We start from the raw sequence: 13497 nt of genomic DNA, 5'->3' as shown, positions 1-13497 counted from the left end.
AAGAGAATAACTGCAAAGGAGAGGAAATTATCCTGCAGAGATGTAGGGAGGAGGAAATCTTTGATAGCTACAAGCTGATACAAACCAAACCAAGAGACTGGTCTGCCAGGAGCTGCCGTGGGAATTCAGTCTCTACAAGCCAAATGAGAGTTGAGGGCACTCAGCATCTGGCAGCCCATAGGGCCTGTTCCTGCAGCGCCCTCAACTCCCATTAACTCCAGCTCTCTGCAGGGTCATCAGGCAGACGCAATCACAACTGTGACTCTCCTTCCTATGTTCACATCCTGCTACCCTGGCCATTTTACTTTTCAGTACTGGACCTATGTGGCATTTGGAAGACCATATCCTTGGGAAGTATCTTGCTGGCAGCACAGTAGTGGTCTCAGTGAACACAGATGCAATTTAATAGCTATTTTTGGTGGACTAATAAAATATAGCACTATGCTTAATGATCACCCATGGCATCGCTGCAGGCGTGCTTAACGAAGATGCAGTGCCCAGGGGCACGTGCAAAAAGCTGAGAAGAGGGACAGGGGGAAGCTGCATTGCCTAGGCCTGCCTGGAAGCTTCCTGAAGTTGGCGAGAATCTTCTATTGACTCCAGTAGGCTTTGGCTCATGGCCAATGGGAGTCAAATCCATGGCTTGGGAGATGATTATCTCCAGTCAGCAAGTTTGATTAAATCCCTTCTGATCCATGGCTGCCTATGTTGCTACTAGCAATTGCCTTGGAAAGGAGCTTGTCTGAGCGTTGGTCTCCTGCACAGCCTGCACTGAAGGAGAGGAGATAAAAAGGTTAACAAATGGCACCCTGCAGGGGGTGGGAAGAGCCAGTCCATGCAAAATTAGGCCTATTACTAAGAGGCTGCCACATGGCCCATTCATTAGCCTGAACTGCTGGAGGCTACTGGCCATATGGTTCTTTTCTGCGGCAGGCCTGCGCTCAGACCTTTGCAGCAGCCAGGAGGAGGAAGATGGACACCTGGACAGACATGAGCAGTGTGTGCAGACTGCCCCCGGAGATCCTACCTGAGTCTCCCCTCCTGGGGTCTCAGGAGGAGGATTTGGAATTGGGGAGACAGGACACAAGCTAGATTGCTCCCCCACCCCTGCCGCTTTGTGGAGGCAGATAAGATCAGACTTCCCCACACTCCAGCCTTAGCTAGGGTGACAAATCGGGATAAGGGGTGGGGGGTAATTGGCACCCATATAAGACAAAGTCCCAAATATCAGGATTGTCCCTATAAAATCGGGACATCTGGTAACCCTAGCCTTAAGCTCACACAGCAGATGTGCTGGGGCAAATTCAACCCTGGTGTAAGTGGAGGCAACTCCCACTGTCTTACATGGTAATAGCACCTGGTTTCTCGGGGGCTGAGTTTGGCTCACAGATTGTAAACCAGCTGGGGACATGTCAAGGCAGAAGATGTAGCTGGTACATAGAAAGGAAGAATGGTCTAGTGGTTAAAGCACTAGCCTATGACTTAGGAGACCCAAGTTCAAGTCCTTGCCCACCACAAACTTCCTGAGCGACCTTTGGCAAGGGTATGCCTACAGTATAGCGTAGCAGCCAGCTACGGCGCTCTAGCATAGATGCTGCCTACGTCGATGGAAGGGGTTTTTCTCCTCTGAAAGGGGGTAACTAGGTTGACAGAAGAATTCTTCCATCAACCTAGCTGCATCTACAGTGCAGTTTAGGTTGACTTAACTACATCACACAGGGCGTAACAATTTTCCACAGCCCTAAGTGATATAACTAGGTCGACCTAAGTTTTAGGTGTGGACCAGGCTCAAGTTTCTCTCTGCCTCAGTTCCCTTCTATACACTGGGGATAATAGTACGGCCCTACCTCACGGGGCGTTGAGAGGAGAAATGCATTAAAGATTGCGAGGTGCTCAGACACAAAGATAATGGGGGCCAAATAAGCACCTCAGACAGATGGGAATTCCAGCCTGGTCCCAGCATAACAGTTCTCTACCAGGAAAGAGTCTGATTAGCTTAGCCAAAATCCGTTCACCTCTGAGCTGTTTTGTTGAACACTTCTCACAGTAGCTATAGTGCCAACAAATGCCACCTGAAAACTGCAGCAAGAACGCCTCAGAAAGGAATGACGCCCTACACCCAAAGAAAAGCTCTCAGCCTACAGGCTACTAGAGCTCTTGGTGAACTACATGTGCACAGATCACCTCCCTAACACTGAAATGTAGCCACCACTTGGTGTGGAACATGGCAGCTTTCCAACAATATGCAGCAACACTGCACTATGTCTCAGGATAAGTAATAAAGAAGAATAGTTTATCCCATATAACTGCCTTTCAATCAGTAAAATATCTCAAGCAAAACTGCACGGGGACTTCCTCCAGGTCTGATTGGTTGGTTACTCAAGCTGGAATCTGGCCAACCCACTAACTTTAACACCTCTCTACTTGAAAAAAGGGTCACAAGCTCTTTAATGCACTTAGATCTTGGATTTAACATCTCACTTGTGCATATAAAACACCTCCTTGACTTTATGGGCTGCTGGCAATTGGACTTGATACAGTGTCAATAAAATTACTATAATATTACCAGACACCTGTTGAAATCAATGGCAATTTGTGTAGTAAAAATATTCTTTTTGCATAATCTGGATTGCAAAGACAAATGAAAGGTTATTAATAGCAGCAGCAACATATGCTAAGGAGCTGCTTTGCGGATGTAAATATCCTGATCATTTCCAAACTGTGTTTTCTCCCCCTTGCTTATTCCCAGCATCTTTACTAGCAACTCTGTGTTGTCTGCTAACATTGCCATGTCATCGGTAAATTCTGCATCCCTTGGTACTTTTGTTCTTATCACCACCTTTAAACAGCTGGTAGTGAATATCTTCATTATGACTTTGGCTGCTTAATGATTTTCTTCGCCCAAAATAAGTGTCTTCCTAAGAAACCTCTCAGTGAATCACTTGTAGCAGATGTCACAAGATGCAATACATCAGGATAGGCCTGCGATCGGAGCTAGAAATAACATTTCCTACAGCTGATATTTATAACACTATCACGGCTGTGCTGCGCGGAAGCAGAATTCTTCTGCAGGGCCTTGCAGGTCAGCTTCCTGTCGGAGGAGTTTGGGTATATTCTAAATGTAATTTCCTTCGATTACACATACACACCCACCATGAGACAGAGGCAGGCACAAGCAGCATCAGCAGTCTCCTCTTCCAGAAATCTCAACCCATCTGCCAATGCCCAAGTTCCCAAGAAACTACCTCATCCCAAGAACTGCCTTCAAAGATAAAGTACTGAGCAAACTCGGTGGTATCTGCCACAGCTTGTCTCTGGTAAAGACCAGCGTATCACGAACTAACACCACCACAGCACTTCTCCAAAAACTAAAAGCTCACTCACACACTTTGAAAAAGAATGATTAAACTATGTGTAACAGTGCCCTCCGGTGACTCCTGCCTTAACAATACTGAGAGTCACAGCGTTTCTATAATGCCTACCTATATTGCACTCATATGGCACTTTTCACTTTACTAAGGTAGCTAGGTATTATCATGCTTGTTTTACAGGTGGGGAACTGCAGCAGACAGAGGATAAGGGACTTGCCCAAATTCACGGACAGTCAGTGAAGGTGTCACAAACAGAACCCAGTTTCCCTGGCTCCCAGCCCTATATCCCAAACACTACGCCATGCTGCTAAGATTGGCTTACTTTATATGTAAACAAAGATATCATTAGTATTTGACAGACCGTCTGGGAATAACCAATTACTCTGGACTAGCGAGCTGATTGTGCAGCAAAAGGAAACATGAGCAACAGCTGTAACAATGTGAATGCAGCCCTGAAGGATGATCTGGCATAATTTCCCTAAGAACAGCAAATACTATAGCAATAATTAATAATAACTGACCATAAAATCCATGCACATGCACTCTTTGCAGTGTATTATAAAGGAAACACAGTTTTTCCATCTGTTTTGCTGTCTATACTTCTGTTGGTGCCCAGACACCATGGTAATGGGTGCAATACACAGACTTGTTTCACTGGAAGGTTGCAGGCTACTGGGAAGTAGATGAGAGAACTATGATGTTCCAATAAATCTATAGTGTGTTCCTTCCCGACTATCAAAAAGACATTATGTTACAGTTACTTCTGAGCCGATAAAATGCACCAAACTGTGATTTTTTGGGTGTTTGCCTTTTTTTCTCCCCTCCAGTCACTACCCCCTAACTCTTTCTTCTCCTCAATTTGCATAAGTGCTTTGACACCTCATTAGCAGCTCAATTATGAACAATGAAAACCCTCTGATGAAAACAAACTCAATGGAACAAAGGGTTGTACTTCTCAAAGTCTCAGGCAAATTTTGAATCATGCATAGCACACAACCTGAGTACAGGAATAAAAATCCGGCATGTTCCATTGACACTGATACCCCACAGTGAGAGGTGGACACAGCACCCCCTAAACATGCACAAGCTCATCTGGGAAGCATCATTATCTCTACAAAACAGTATAGGCACAGGGAGGTGGAGTGACTTATCCAAGGTCACAGGGAAGCTCAGAGCAGCGATGAAACCAAAGAATCTTGCTTGACTCCTAGTTCAGGGCTCCCTTCCACCCCCAGGTTGACAGACAATATAAGGGCCACTGATGACAATCAGCATTTGCACTTGAGGCTTAAAGCCCACTTCTTGACAATGTTAGGCTGTTGGTGTGCTGAGCATGCTGACCAATGTTGTCTCAATATTTTCCTTTGCTCCCCGTTTGTTTCCATCTCTTGTCTTATCCTTAGATTGTAAGCTGTCTGGGGCAGAAACCGTCTTTGTGTTCTGTGTTTGTACAGCCCCTAGCATTGCAAAATGGGGTCCTGGTCCATGACTGGGGCTCCTACAGGCTATAATAATGCAATTAATAATAAATAATAATAATTCTGTGGCCCTCAGAGTATAATTGTCTAGTGCTGTTCCTCCCTCCAGCAGGTCTGGTGTGCCACCAACTACCCCACTGGGAGAGATTTCTCCTTTGGCCTTAACTTTCTAGCTTCATCCCTTTGATCCATCAGAGACTTTATTTCTGTCACAGCTCCTTCACTGGCTTCTCCTGCCTTTGCATCAACTTTTCTCTGCAGTCAGAGCACAGGGCAAGGGGGCAGGAGACATGGTCTAGGCTTTACTGTTCCCTTCTCTGTTTCTCAGCATCCCCGTCTGTAGGCCAGGGATCATGCCCACTTGCCCGTCAGTGGTTTGAGAGGCTTCTTTCACCACTGTTCGCAAAGCGCTTGGTGATCCAGGGATAACAGATATTGCAGAAGGACCATGAGTCATTATAGTATTATAAAGGACCTTGCAAGTTCCCCCCGCCCCAACCAGCATCTCCAGTCGTGTATGTGATGGTAAGGGCTGGCTCCACACTACTCCCATCTCTCCTGGAGCCACCCTGACATCTCCCCCTCATTACCCGCTCCACTGGTCCCTTCCAGTCCTGCTCGCTCACTGCAGCTCTTGCAGATGGCATTCAACAAGCTGATTATCACCTCTCCCTCGCTGGTCTGTGGGGACTGGAGTTGTTTTCCTCAGCTCCTCCGAAATCTTCCACAACTCCCCGAAGAGCTGCTGTAACCAGGCCAGTTCTATTCCCCTTCACTGCAATCTGTGTCTGCTCCCTCCTCTAGGTGCTCTCTCCCTAGTCTATTCCTCCTTGCTCTCTGCCAGTCAGGGCAGAGCCCAGGCTGAGCCTTCGGCCCCTCTCTCCTGGTGAAGAAGACCCAGTGCAGCAGATCCCTGCCTGCATGCACCATCTCCGGCAGCTGGAAATTCCAATCCCAGTGGGTTTCTCTCTGCACCCCTAAGCCTTGTGTCTGCATCACTCCCTCGAAGGAATCCTCGTTCCTCTTTGCTCCTTATGGTTTTGATTTAGCAAAGCACCAGAATTAAACAGTAACACACTGTTCTGCTCTTAAAAGCAATGATGCAGACAGCGGGTTTTCTCCCTGCATTCTCTAAGCCGTTGGAGATTTAGAAGGATGTCTAAGAAGGAGACGAGATGTAGACATTTTTAAGAGAGTAACTGAAGGCTTCTGCCTCCTGGGCTGAAACCCTGGTGGAGTCCTCAGTCTTTCTTCCCTTCTTACTCAGGCAAAAAATTCCCCCAATCCCCTCAGTAAGAGAGTGCCTTAGGCTGCACTCCTCTGGAAGGAGGGGAGTTGCTTGCTACAGAAGCAGACAGTTTGAAGGGGTGTCTAGGAGATAGAAGGTTAGAGTAGATTACTGATGGCGTTTTAAAATGAGATTGGACTGAGGGTTGGAACCTCCACTGTAAGGAGCAAACCCACACTGTCCAGAGAATGAACCAGATGGGACCTAGCAGATCCTTCTAGAATGTCTCTTTCTATGATCATATTGGAGACATTCCTATATTGGTGGCAAGGTTGGGGGTCAGGCCAGAAGGCTGAACAGGTCTGTTCCATTTCTCTCTGAACTGGCCACCTCCTGCCTCCTCCAATCCCCCTGATGTTACCTCTGGAACTATTGGGGGGCAGGGCTGGGAAACACCCCAGTGTCAAAGGGAAATGGTCAAACTGAGGAGCAAAAAAGAAAGGTGGTGATGAAATAACATCAGGCTAGAGAAGTTAATCAAACTAGAAAGGAGACTCTGGGCTACCCCAGTACAAGGCTGCCTGATAATCCCAAAGGGTCAAACAGAAGGGAGTACTACCCGCTAAAGGGTGAGTACATTTCATTATTCCCATTTTACAGGTAGGGAAACTGAGGCACAGATTGGTGAAGTGACTTGCCTAAGCTCACACAGTGAATCACTGGCCAAGCCAAGAATTGGACCCACATCACCTGACCAGGCATTACCACAGCATCATCCTTCCCCTCCAGGCTGTGCCAATACCCACTGTTCGTCCCCAGCGAAGGCTGAGTGCTGTTACCCATCGTTGGGAGTGTCTCCTTGGAGCTAGGTGAGTCGTGCAGCCATAGGGAGGGCTCTGTGAATCCTCTCTGTGGGAGATAATGTCTAGTAATAGACGTTTCCCTGAGTTCCTGCAGGGCAAGACTTGCATTTCAACAAGAGAGGCTGAGTGCAAGATGTGATCAGCAGCCTGTATCTACCTGATGCATCACTAGCATTGCTGCGTCATGGTCAGCAAGAAATCTCACAAGCCAGGAGGGAAGCTTTTGATACGGAGGCCCATGTGGGGCAGTGACCTCGCTCCGTTGAGCTGAGCGGACGATTCCTGACATCTCTTCACTCAAATCATCCAGGGCTTGGCAAGATGCTGTCTCAGTGGTAATGTTATTTCCCTGGAAAAGCCTGTAGAAAGTCCAGTTAGCTGGGAAGGGTTCTGACCTTTGCAACCCCAGAAGGTCCCTATATTGTATCTTGCACAGACATCCTGCTCACAGCACTTACTGCTCCAGGAGTAAAGGCACCAATGCTTCTAAATCATCACTGTTATTTGTATGCCAAGACATTTATCTAGGTGTACAGGGGCATTCCAGATTCATGCATCAGTCAGTGAAGATGTGAGGTTAAGGCACTGGACTTAGACTCAGGAGCTGTGTGTCCAAATCCCAGCTCTGACACTGACTTCCTGTGGGACTTTGGGCCAGTCCCTCAACCTCACTGTGCCTCAGTTTCCAATCCCTAAAATAGAGATAATAATCCTTCTTTCACCTGTCTTTTCTATTTACATTGTAAACTTTGAGGGGGAGGGGCTGTTCCTTACTATGTGTATATAGAGTGCCTACCACAATGGAGCCCCGAACTTGGTTGGGACGGTTAGGTGCTGCTGTCGAACAAATAATTACCAAGCATTAACTGCTCTGTCGCAAGCAGGAAGAGCTTATTAGTTCTTGCATCTTTACTAGTGGAAAAATAACCACATCTGGCAAACCAGCATCAGCAGTTTTGCTGCCACCTGTTATACTGTAAGAAACATATTTTTAACTTTAGCTGCAACAAGACAAACACCAGCTGGCCCACTGGAAACCAGTTTAATTGATTCCATGGTGTCAGTGAGAAGGACCAGGATGCGCTTAGTCCTTCCAAATGACTACTTAGTGGGGGTGGGAAGTAGGTTTTAGAGCCCAAAGTCTAACACCCTGAAATCCTAGCGCCTGATCTCCCAGTAGCCAAGGAAAGAGATGCAGAGCCCCTTAGCACTTTGCTCCTGCCCCCACCACTAAATGCTCCAATTTCTATTGTCAGGATGAACAAAGATGATCCAATAATTAGAGCAGCAAATAACCCAAATACAGCTAAAGTTGTTATTAACAGTTTGGCTGGGAGTTCAGCTGAATATTGCCCTTTCGTCACTTGCAGACCGGAATGGCTCAGCAAGACAGCTCCCAAGAAGAGGGCATGTGCCACCAAACCCAGGTTACAAGGCCATGAAGACAGAAAAGAGTAGTTTGGGGTTCACACAGCCTCAGAGCCACCAAAGCCCAAATTCTGCCACTTTGCCAGCAGTTTGGATCTCTGGATTCATACCAGGCAGATTCTGATCTCAGAAGTGGCTGTACAATTTCCAGGGTGACTGCAGTGACTTCAGGGGAGTTACTCCAGGGTGATCAGGGTCTGGCTCACCTGTCCGCAGCCTGAGTTTACCCAGCTACAGGCAGGGAAGCATAGAAGCAACAATAGAGGGCTATGACATTTCCCAAAGAGAAGACCACACCCTTCTCAACGCGGGACCCTAAAAAGCATCTGCAGCTCCCTGGGGGTCCTCCTTTCCTGGAAGTGAGGCTCGGCTCAGCCGGGCAATATCGGCTCTTAACCAGTCTCCTTCCCGCATCATCTCCTTGTTTCAAACTTTGGGCCTGATCCTGAAACTCCCACGGGCTTCAACACCTGACAGGATCGGGCCCCTCTTCATTCATTACAGGGAGCTGCGGATCCAGCCACCCTGTTCAACGCAGCCGAACCGCCACGGCTCTAAGAGCGGGTGGAAAGGACCTTGTGGGTGGGGAGGGGTTAAATCTAGCCGCAAACACCCGCATGGAACAAGGGAAACACTTAGCATGCTCAACCCGTCCCCCTACGGCTCCCGCTCCGTCTGCACGAGGGGGGTTGGCCGGAGACTTACTGGGCAGCGGCCGCTTGGGAACAGAGAGCCCCGGTCCGCGAGCCTGGAGAGCCCCAAACCCCCCCCCTGCGAGCGGAGCCGCGAAGCCCCCGCCCCGACCGGGCAGAGCCGCGGCAACTGGTGGCTCTTTGCAGCCGGGGACGAGGGCGCCGGCCGGCGGCGCGGTCCCTGCCGGGGGCTCTCCAGGCGAGCTTCGAGCCCAGGGCCCGGCCGGCCGGGGAGCGCCGCAGGCGGGCTCGGAGACCCGGGACTTGGCAACTTACTGCAGTCGTCGGACTCGTAGCCCTCGGCGTCCGCCGCCTCCTCCTCGGCCGGGCGCGGGGCCGGCTGCTCGGCGGGGCCGCTGGCGCCGTACGCCCCGAAGAGCCGGTCCACGTCCTCGTCCTCGTCGCGGGGCGGCTCGGCGGGGCTGAGGGGCGGGCGGCTCGGCGGGGCGGCGGGGCGGCTGGCGGCGGCGGGCAGGCCGCGCGGGAAGCGGGGGAAGTAGTCGGAGATCTGCTTGATGGGCTTGATGGGGCCGGGGCAGACGTCGATGGCCATGTGCTCCTGGATGCTGATGGTCGCTCTCTCCCCCTTGCGGAGTGTCATGCAGGCGGCTGCGGGCGGGACGCGCCCCCCGGCGAGCGGCGGCGGCTGAGGAGAGGCGGCCGGGCGGGCTCCCGGGGGCAGCTCAGGCGGGCGCTCTCGCCCCTGCCAGCCTCGCCGCGCACCGCCGCTGCCGCCGGCCGCCCTGGCAGACAGTGCCCGCGCCGCCCGCGCGCGCGGGGGAGAGGGAGCCGGCTCCGAGGCGGGGGGGTGGGCACGCGGGTGATGTCACCGGCTCGCCGCCAAGCGCTGCACCGGAATGCGGGCCGGGGCAGGTGTGCAGCTCGCCCCCCTCCCCCCGCGCCGTGCCCAGGCGGGGCCGCCTCCTACCCCTAAATCCCCCCCCCCGGGGCACGGCACGCGGCAGCCTCGGCCCCGGCTCCCCTGCCCAAGGGCAGCCACGCGCCAGCGCCGGGAACGCCCCTTCCCGCGCCCAGCGGCGCCCGCATTTCTCCAGGGGGCGCCCGGGCTGGAGCAGTCCTGCCTCGCCTTCCCCTGCAGCCGGGGGCAGAGGGGCTGAGCACCGGCGCTGCGAAGACGCAGGGAGACTTCAGCCCAGTGGGGAAGCAGCCCCCTGGCCCGTGTTAAGCGGCGCCCGGGGGCCGCGTTCGCCCTGCGCGCGCCAGGCTCGGCAGCGGGGGGACGGTCGCCTGGAGCCCCGCTCTGGGCAGCGCCCCGCAGCAGGGGGCAGGCAGGAAACCAGGTTTCCTTACAGAGAAACCACCGATCAGCCCAAGGAAGCTGAGAGAGAGAAGCCCTGGTTTTCCCAAAGCCCCAGATGGAGGGGGGGGCCAGGCAGGCCTGTCCTGGGCTGGGATCACTATCGGCCTTCTGGCTCCTATACACACCTTCTTCAGACAAGCGTTGCGGGGTAAGTGCCCTGGAAACCTCGTGAAACGACTCGACCTTTTTGCCTAATGAACAGTTCAGCTTTCAGGCAGCGGTGGAGAAGCGTTCAGGAGTCACAGGGCAAACACCACACCCACAAAGCCTAACTGACCTGCTACAAGGTTGAGCCTCTTCCACTCCTGAAACAGCCAAACCTGCCTTTGTCCCCACCTAGCTAATGCTTTGGGGATGATATCAGAACTTCCTCGCCTTACCCCCATCGCCTGCTCTCTGGGGGGTTCCCTCTTCGAGGCTGTTCTGGCCTGCAGCACAGAGATGGTTTGTGGTTTTAGAGTAAAGAAATGAATGCTGCCCTTTGGTCCCTACCCTAATTGTAACACAGCCTGGACTGCAACTGCTGTTTCCACACTGCTAGGAGACTCAGAATATTTTCATTCCCAGTTGGCCACGGTCCACATGGAAGCCTCAGATACATACTGTGTGTTTAAGGGATTTAGGCTGAGACCCCCTATGGCTGGGGGGCCAGACTGACAAGGTCACACTACAGGAACATTACAAACAGCAGGAAGGGTATTTGCTTCTAGGCTTGGTTCTGGCAGTATGTATTCATTTATCCAGTGCCCATTTCTGGGGGCAGCATGTGAGCTGCCTTTGGACTTCAGACAGAATTAGGCCTGAGGTCCAGAAATGCAGCTATTCTCTCATTCATTATGTATATAAAGCCCAAATAATCATTATTTGTATTACTAATGCCCCCTTATTCTCAGTGCTTTCTCACAGAGCTTACCTTCCAAATAGACAAGAAAGGGAAATTTTTACAAATGGGAAACAGACACACAGAGGTGAATGACTGGCCCAACCTGACACACCAAGTCTCTGGCTTAACCTTAACCAGGAGGCCATCCTATATCTCCATGTAACCTACAGTAGTAAATTTATGATTCTTGGAAGTCTAACCCACTTCGCAAAGCTAGGATCAGGGGCCAAATGGGAGACTCCCAAGCTCCCAGGACCAGCAGCAGAGGAAGTGTTCAAAAACTCTGAGGAGGTTGTCAGCATCAAGCCCTAAGGCGTGATAGGACTGTCACTACCCACCACGATTGGAAGAGTGTGAACAAGCACCATGGCCAGGATGGGGTTCTACAAAGAGTGTGGAAGTAGGGGTGGGATCAAATTAAGAAAAGGGAAGTTGAGGTTAACTATTCCCAACTCTACTACGTTATGGGATTGTCTCCCAGAGGGAAGGGGTGGGAGCCCTGTGCTGGGGGCCTTTCGAACTGGGCTGGACAAAGTATTAGAAAAATCTCTTGCTGGAAACTGCCTAGATAACCTAATAGCTCTGTTGTCTGTGGGACTGATCCAAAGCCTGTTGAAGTCAATGTGCTTAGGATCAGACCTTACGACCTGCAAACCAAAGCACAGGATTATTTACAATAAACTCTTCCTACCAACCAACTCATCCCCTAGCGTTTCGCTCCCTCGCCCCCACTTACATGGGCTGGAATGTCCAGGCCACAGTATACAGGATTATACTCGAGTACTGTCTGTACTCCACCAGATTTGCCATGTGTTTCTTTGAGTGTGGATTAGGCTGGCTACGTAATCAGGTAGCAGACCTGACCTACACACGTGCTCACAAGCCAACAATACAGTAGTTAGAGACACAAAAATAGTGAGAGGTATTAATTGGGCCAGGAGACAAAAGCAGGCTTGGGGATACAGAGCCAGTTTCCAGGTAAAGCTTTTAATTCCCACCGTCTGTCTAATGCCTGGAAAGTAACATTATTTGACCCCTAGCTCCAGCAGCATGATTCACTGCTACCGTACTGCACGGACCCTCCTTTACTGAGAGGGGTGAATGTTCCCTTCCTAATGAAAGGGTGGAAGATACGTGATCATTTAAATATTACAGAGCGGGCTTCAGCAGCCTGACAACTCTTCAGTAAAAGGAAGAGACTCTCAGCACTGACACTCCCTGCTGCTATTGCATTGAGAGTGATCCCATCCTGGGAAGAGCGAGGGAGGGGGACCTTTATCCCTTTGAGAAGGTGAAATTGATCAAAGCAAAATTGACATCAAAGCTGTAACCCGATGATGGAGAAGTAAGTATATCAACCCTAACGTACAGCTGTCTCCACCAGTGGTGTATATTGTTGGCAATTACAGCACCAGCTCAGTACACACGGACTTGCAGGTCAGCAACTTGTGTCGCTCCTCAGAGTGACACTAAGCAAAAGCAAGGTTTTGCAAAAGCAAGGTTCACCAGATCAAGGCATTGATTGATGTGCTGCTATCCAAAGCAAAGAGGTCCTCTAGTAAACAGAGGACTGGGAGTCAGTCATCTCTCCAACTTTGGCACCGATTCAGGACAGCCATTCAGCACATGCTTAACTTTAAAGTGAACTGTTATCCTGAATGGCGATGGATTTAAACACATGTGCTTTCCCAAATCAAAGCCCCTGCCACTGGCTCAGTCTGTGATCTTGGACAAGTCTCTTAACATCTCTGTACCTTAGTTTCCTCATCTGAAAATTATTGGAAATACCTTACAAGGGTGGTGTTATTCTTATTTGTATTGCTGTAGCATGTGGGAGTCCCAGTCATGGAGTAGGACCCATTGTGCTAGACTCTATACAAACACGGAGCCAAGAGACCATCCCTGCCCCAAAGAGGGAACAAACTTCAGCTGAAGCCTGCTTCCTAAATGAAGAATATCTCTGGCAAAATTCAACCTAATTTTCTCATTCAAAAAGTAGGGCCAATTTCTGCTCTGTTACTCCAGATTTACAGCAATTAAACTGATTATGGAATCTAGTCCACTAAATTTCTTTATGTTATGGCATTTACAAATGCTCCTACCACTTAACATTGAGATAAGAGGTAGTAACATTTCTAAGGGATCTTTATTTACAGTTGCATTAGACATAAGCTCTGGGGGATCAGCTTCTCTGGTGAAAAACAAAACCATACACACCAAGAAACCACCTTCC

The 13497-nt window shown here is 50.3% G+C and overlaps 1 protein-coding gene across 1 annotated transcript in view; it reads right to left on the bottom strand.

Moving 5' to 3' along the window:
* The window catches only part of DOC2B (double C2 domain beta), a 144337-nt gene extending 134345 nt beyond the window's left edge, over positions 1 to 9992 (bottom strand). The window contains exon 1 of the mRNA XM_005298150.4: positions 9337 to 9992. Coding sequence (XP_005298207.1) covers positions 9337 to 9661 — 325 coding nt within the window. The 5' untranslated portion in view covers positions 9662 to 9992. The remainder of the gene's footprint in view (positions 1 to 9336) is intronic.
* Between the last annotated feature and the right edge of the window lie 3505 nt (positions 9993 to 13497).

The sequence above is a fragment of the Chrysemys picta genome, chromosome 19 (assembly GCF_011386835.1).
Source record: "Chrysemys picta bellii isolate R12L10 chromosome 19, ASM1138683v2, whole genome shotgun sequence".
In the NCBI taxonomy this organism is placed as follows: domain Eukaryota; kingdom Metazoa; phylum Chordata; order Testudines; family Emydidae; genus Chrysemys; species Chrysemys picta.
This window is presented reverse-complemented; position numbering and strand designations above follow the sequence as displayed.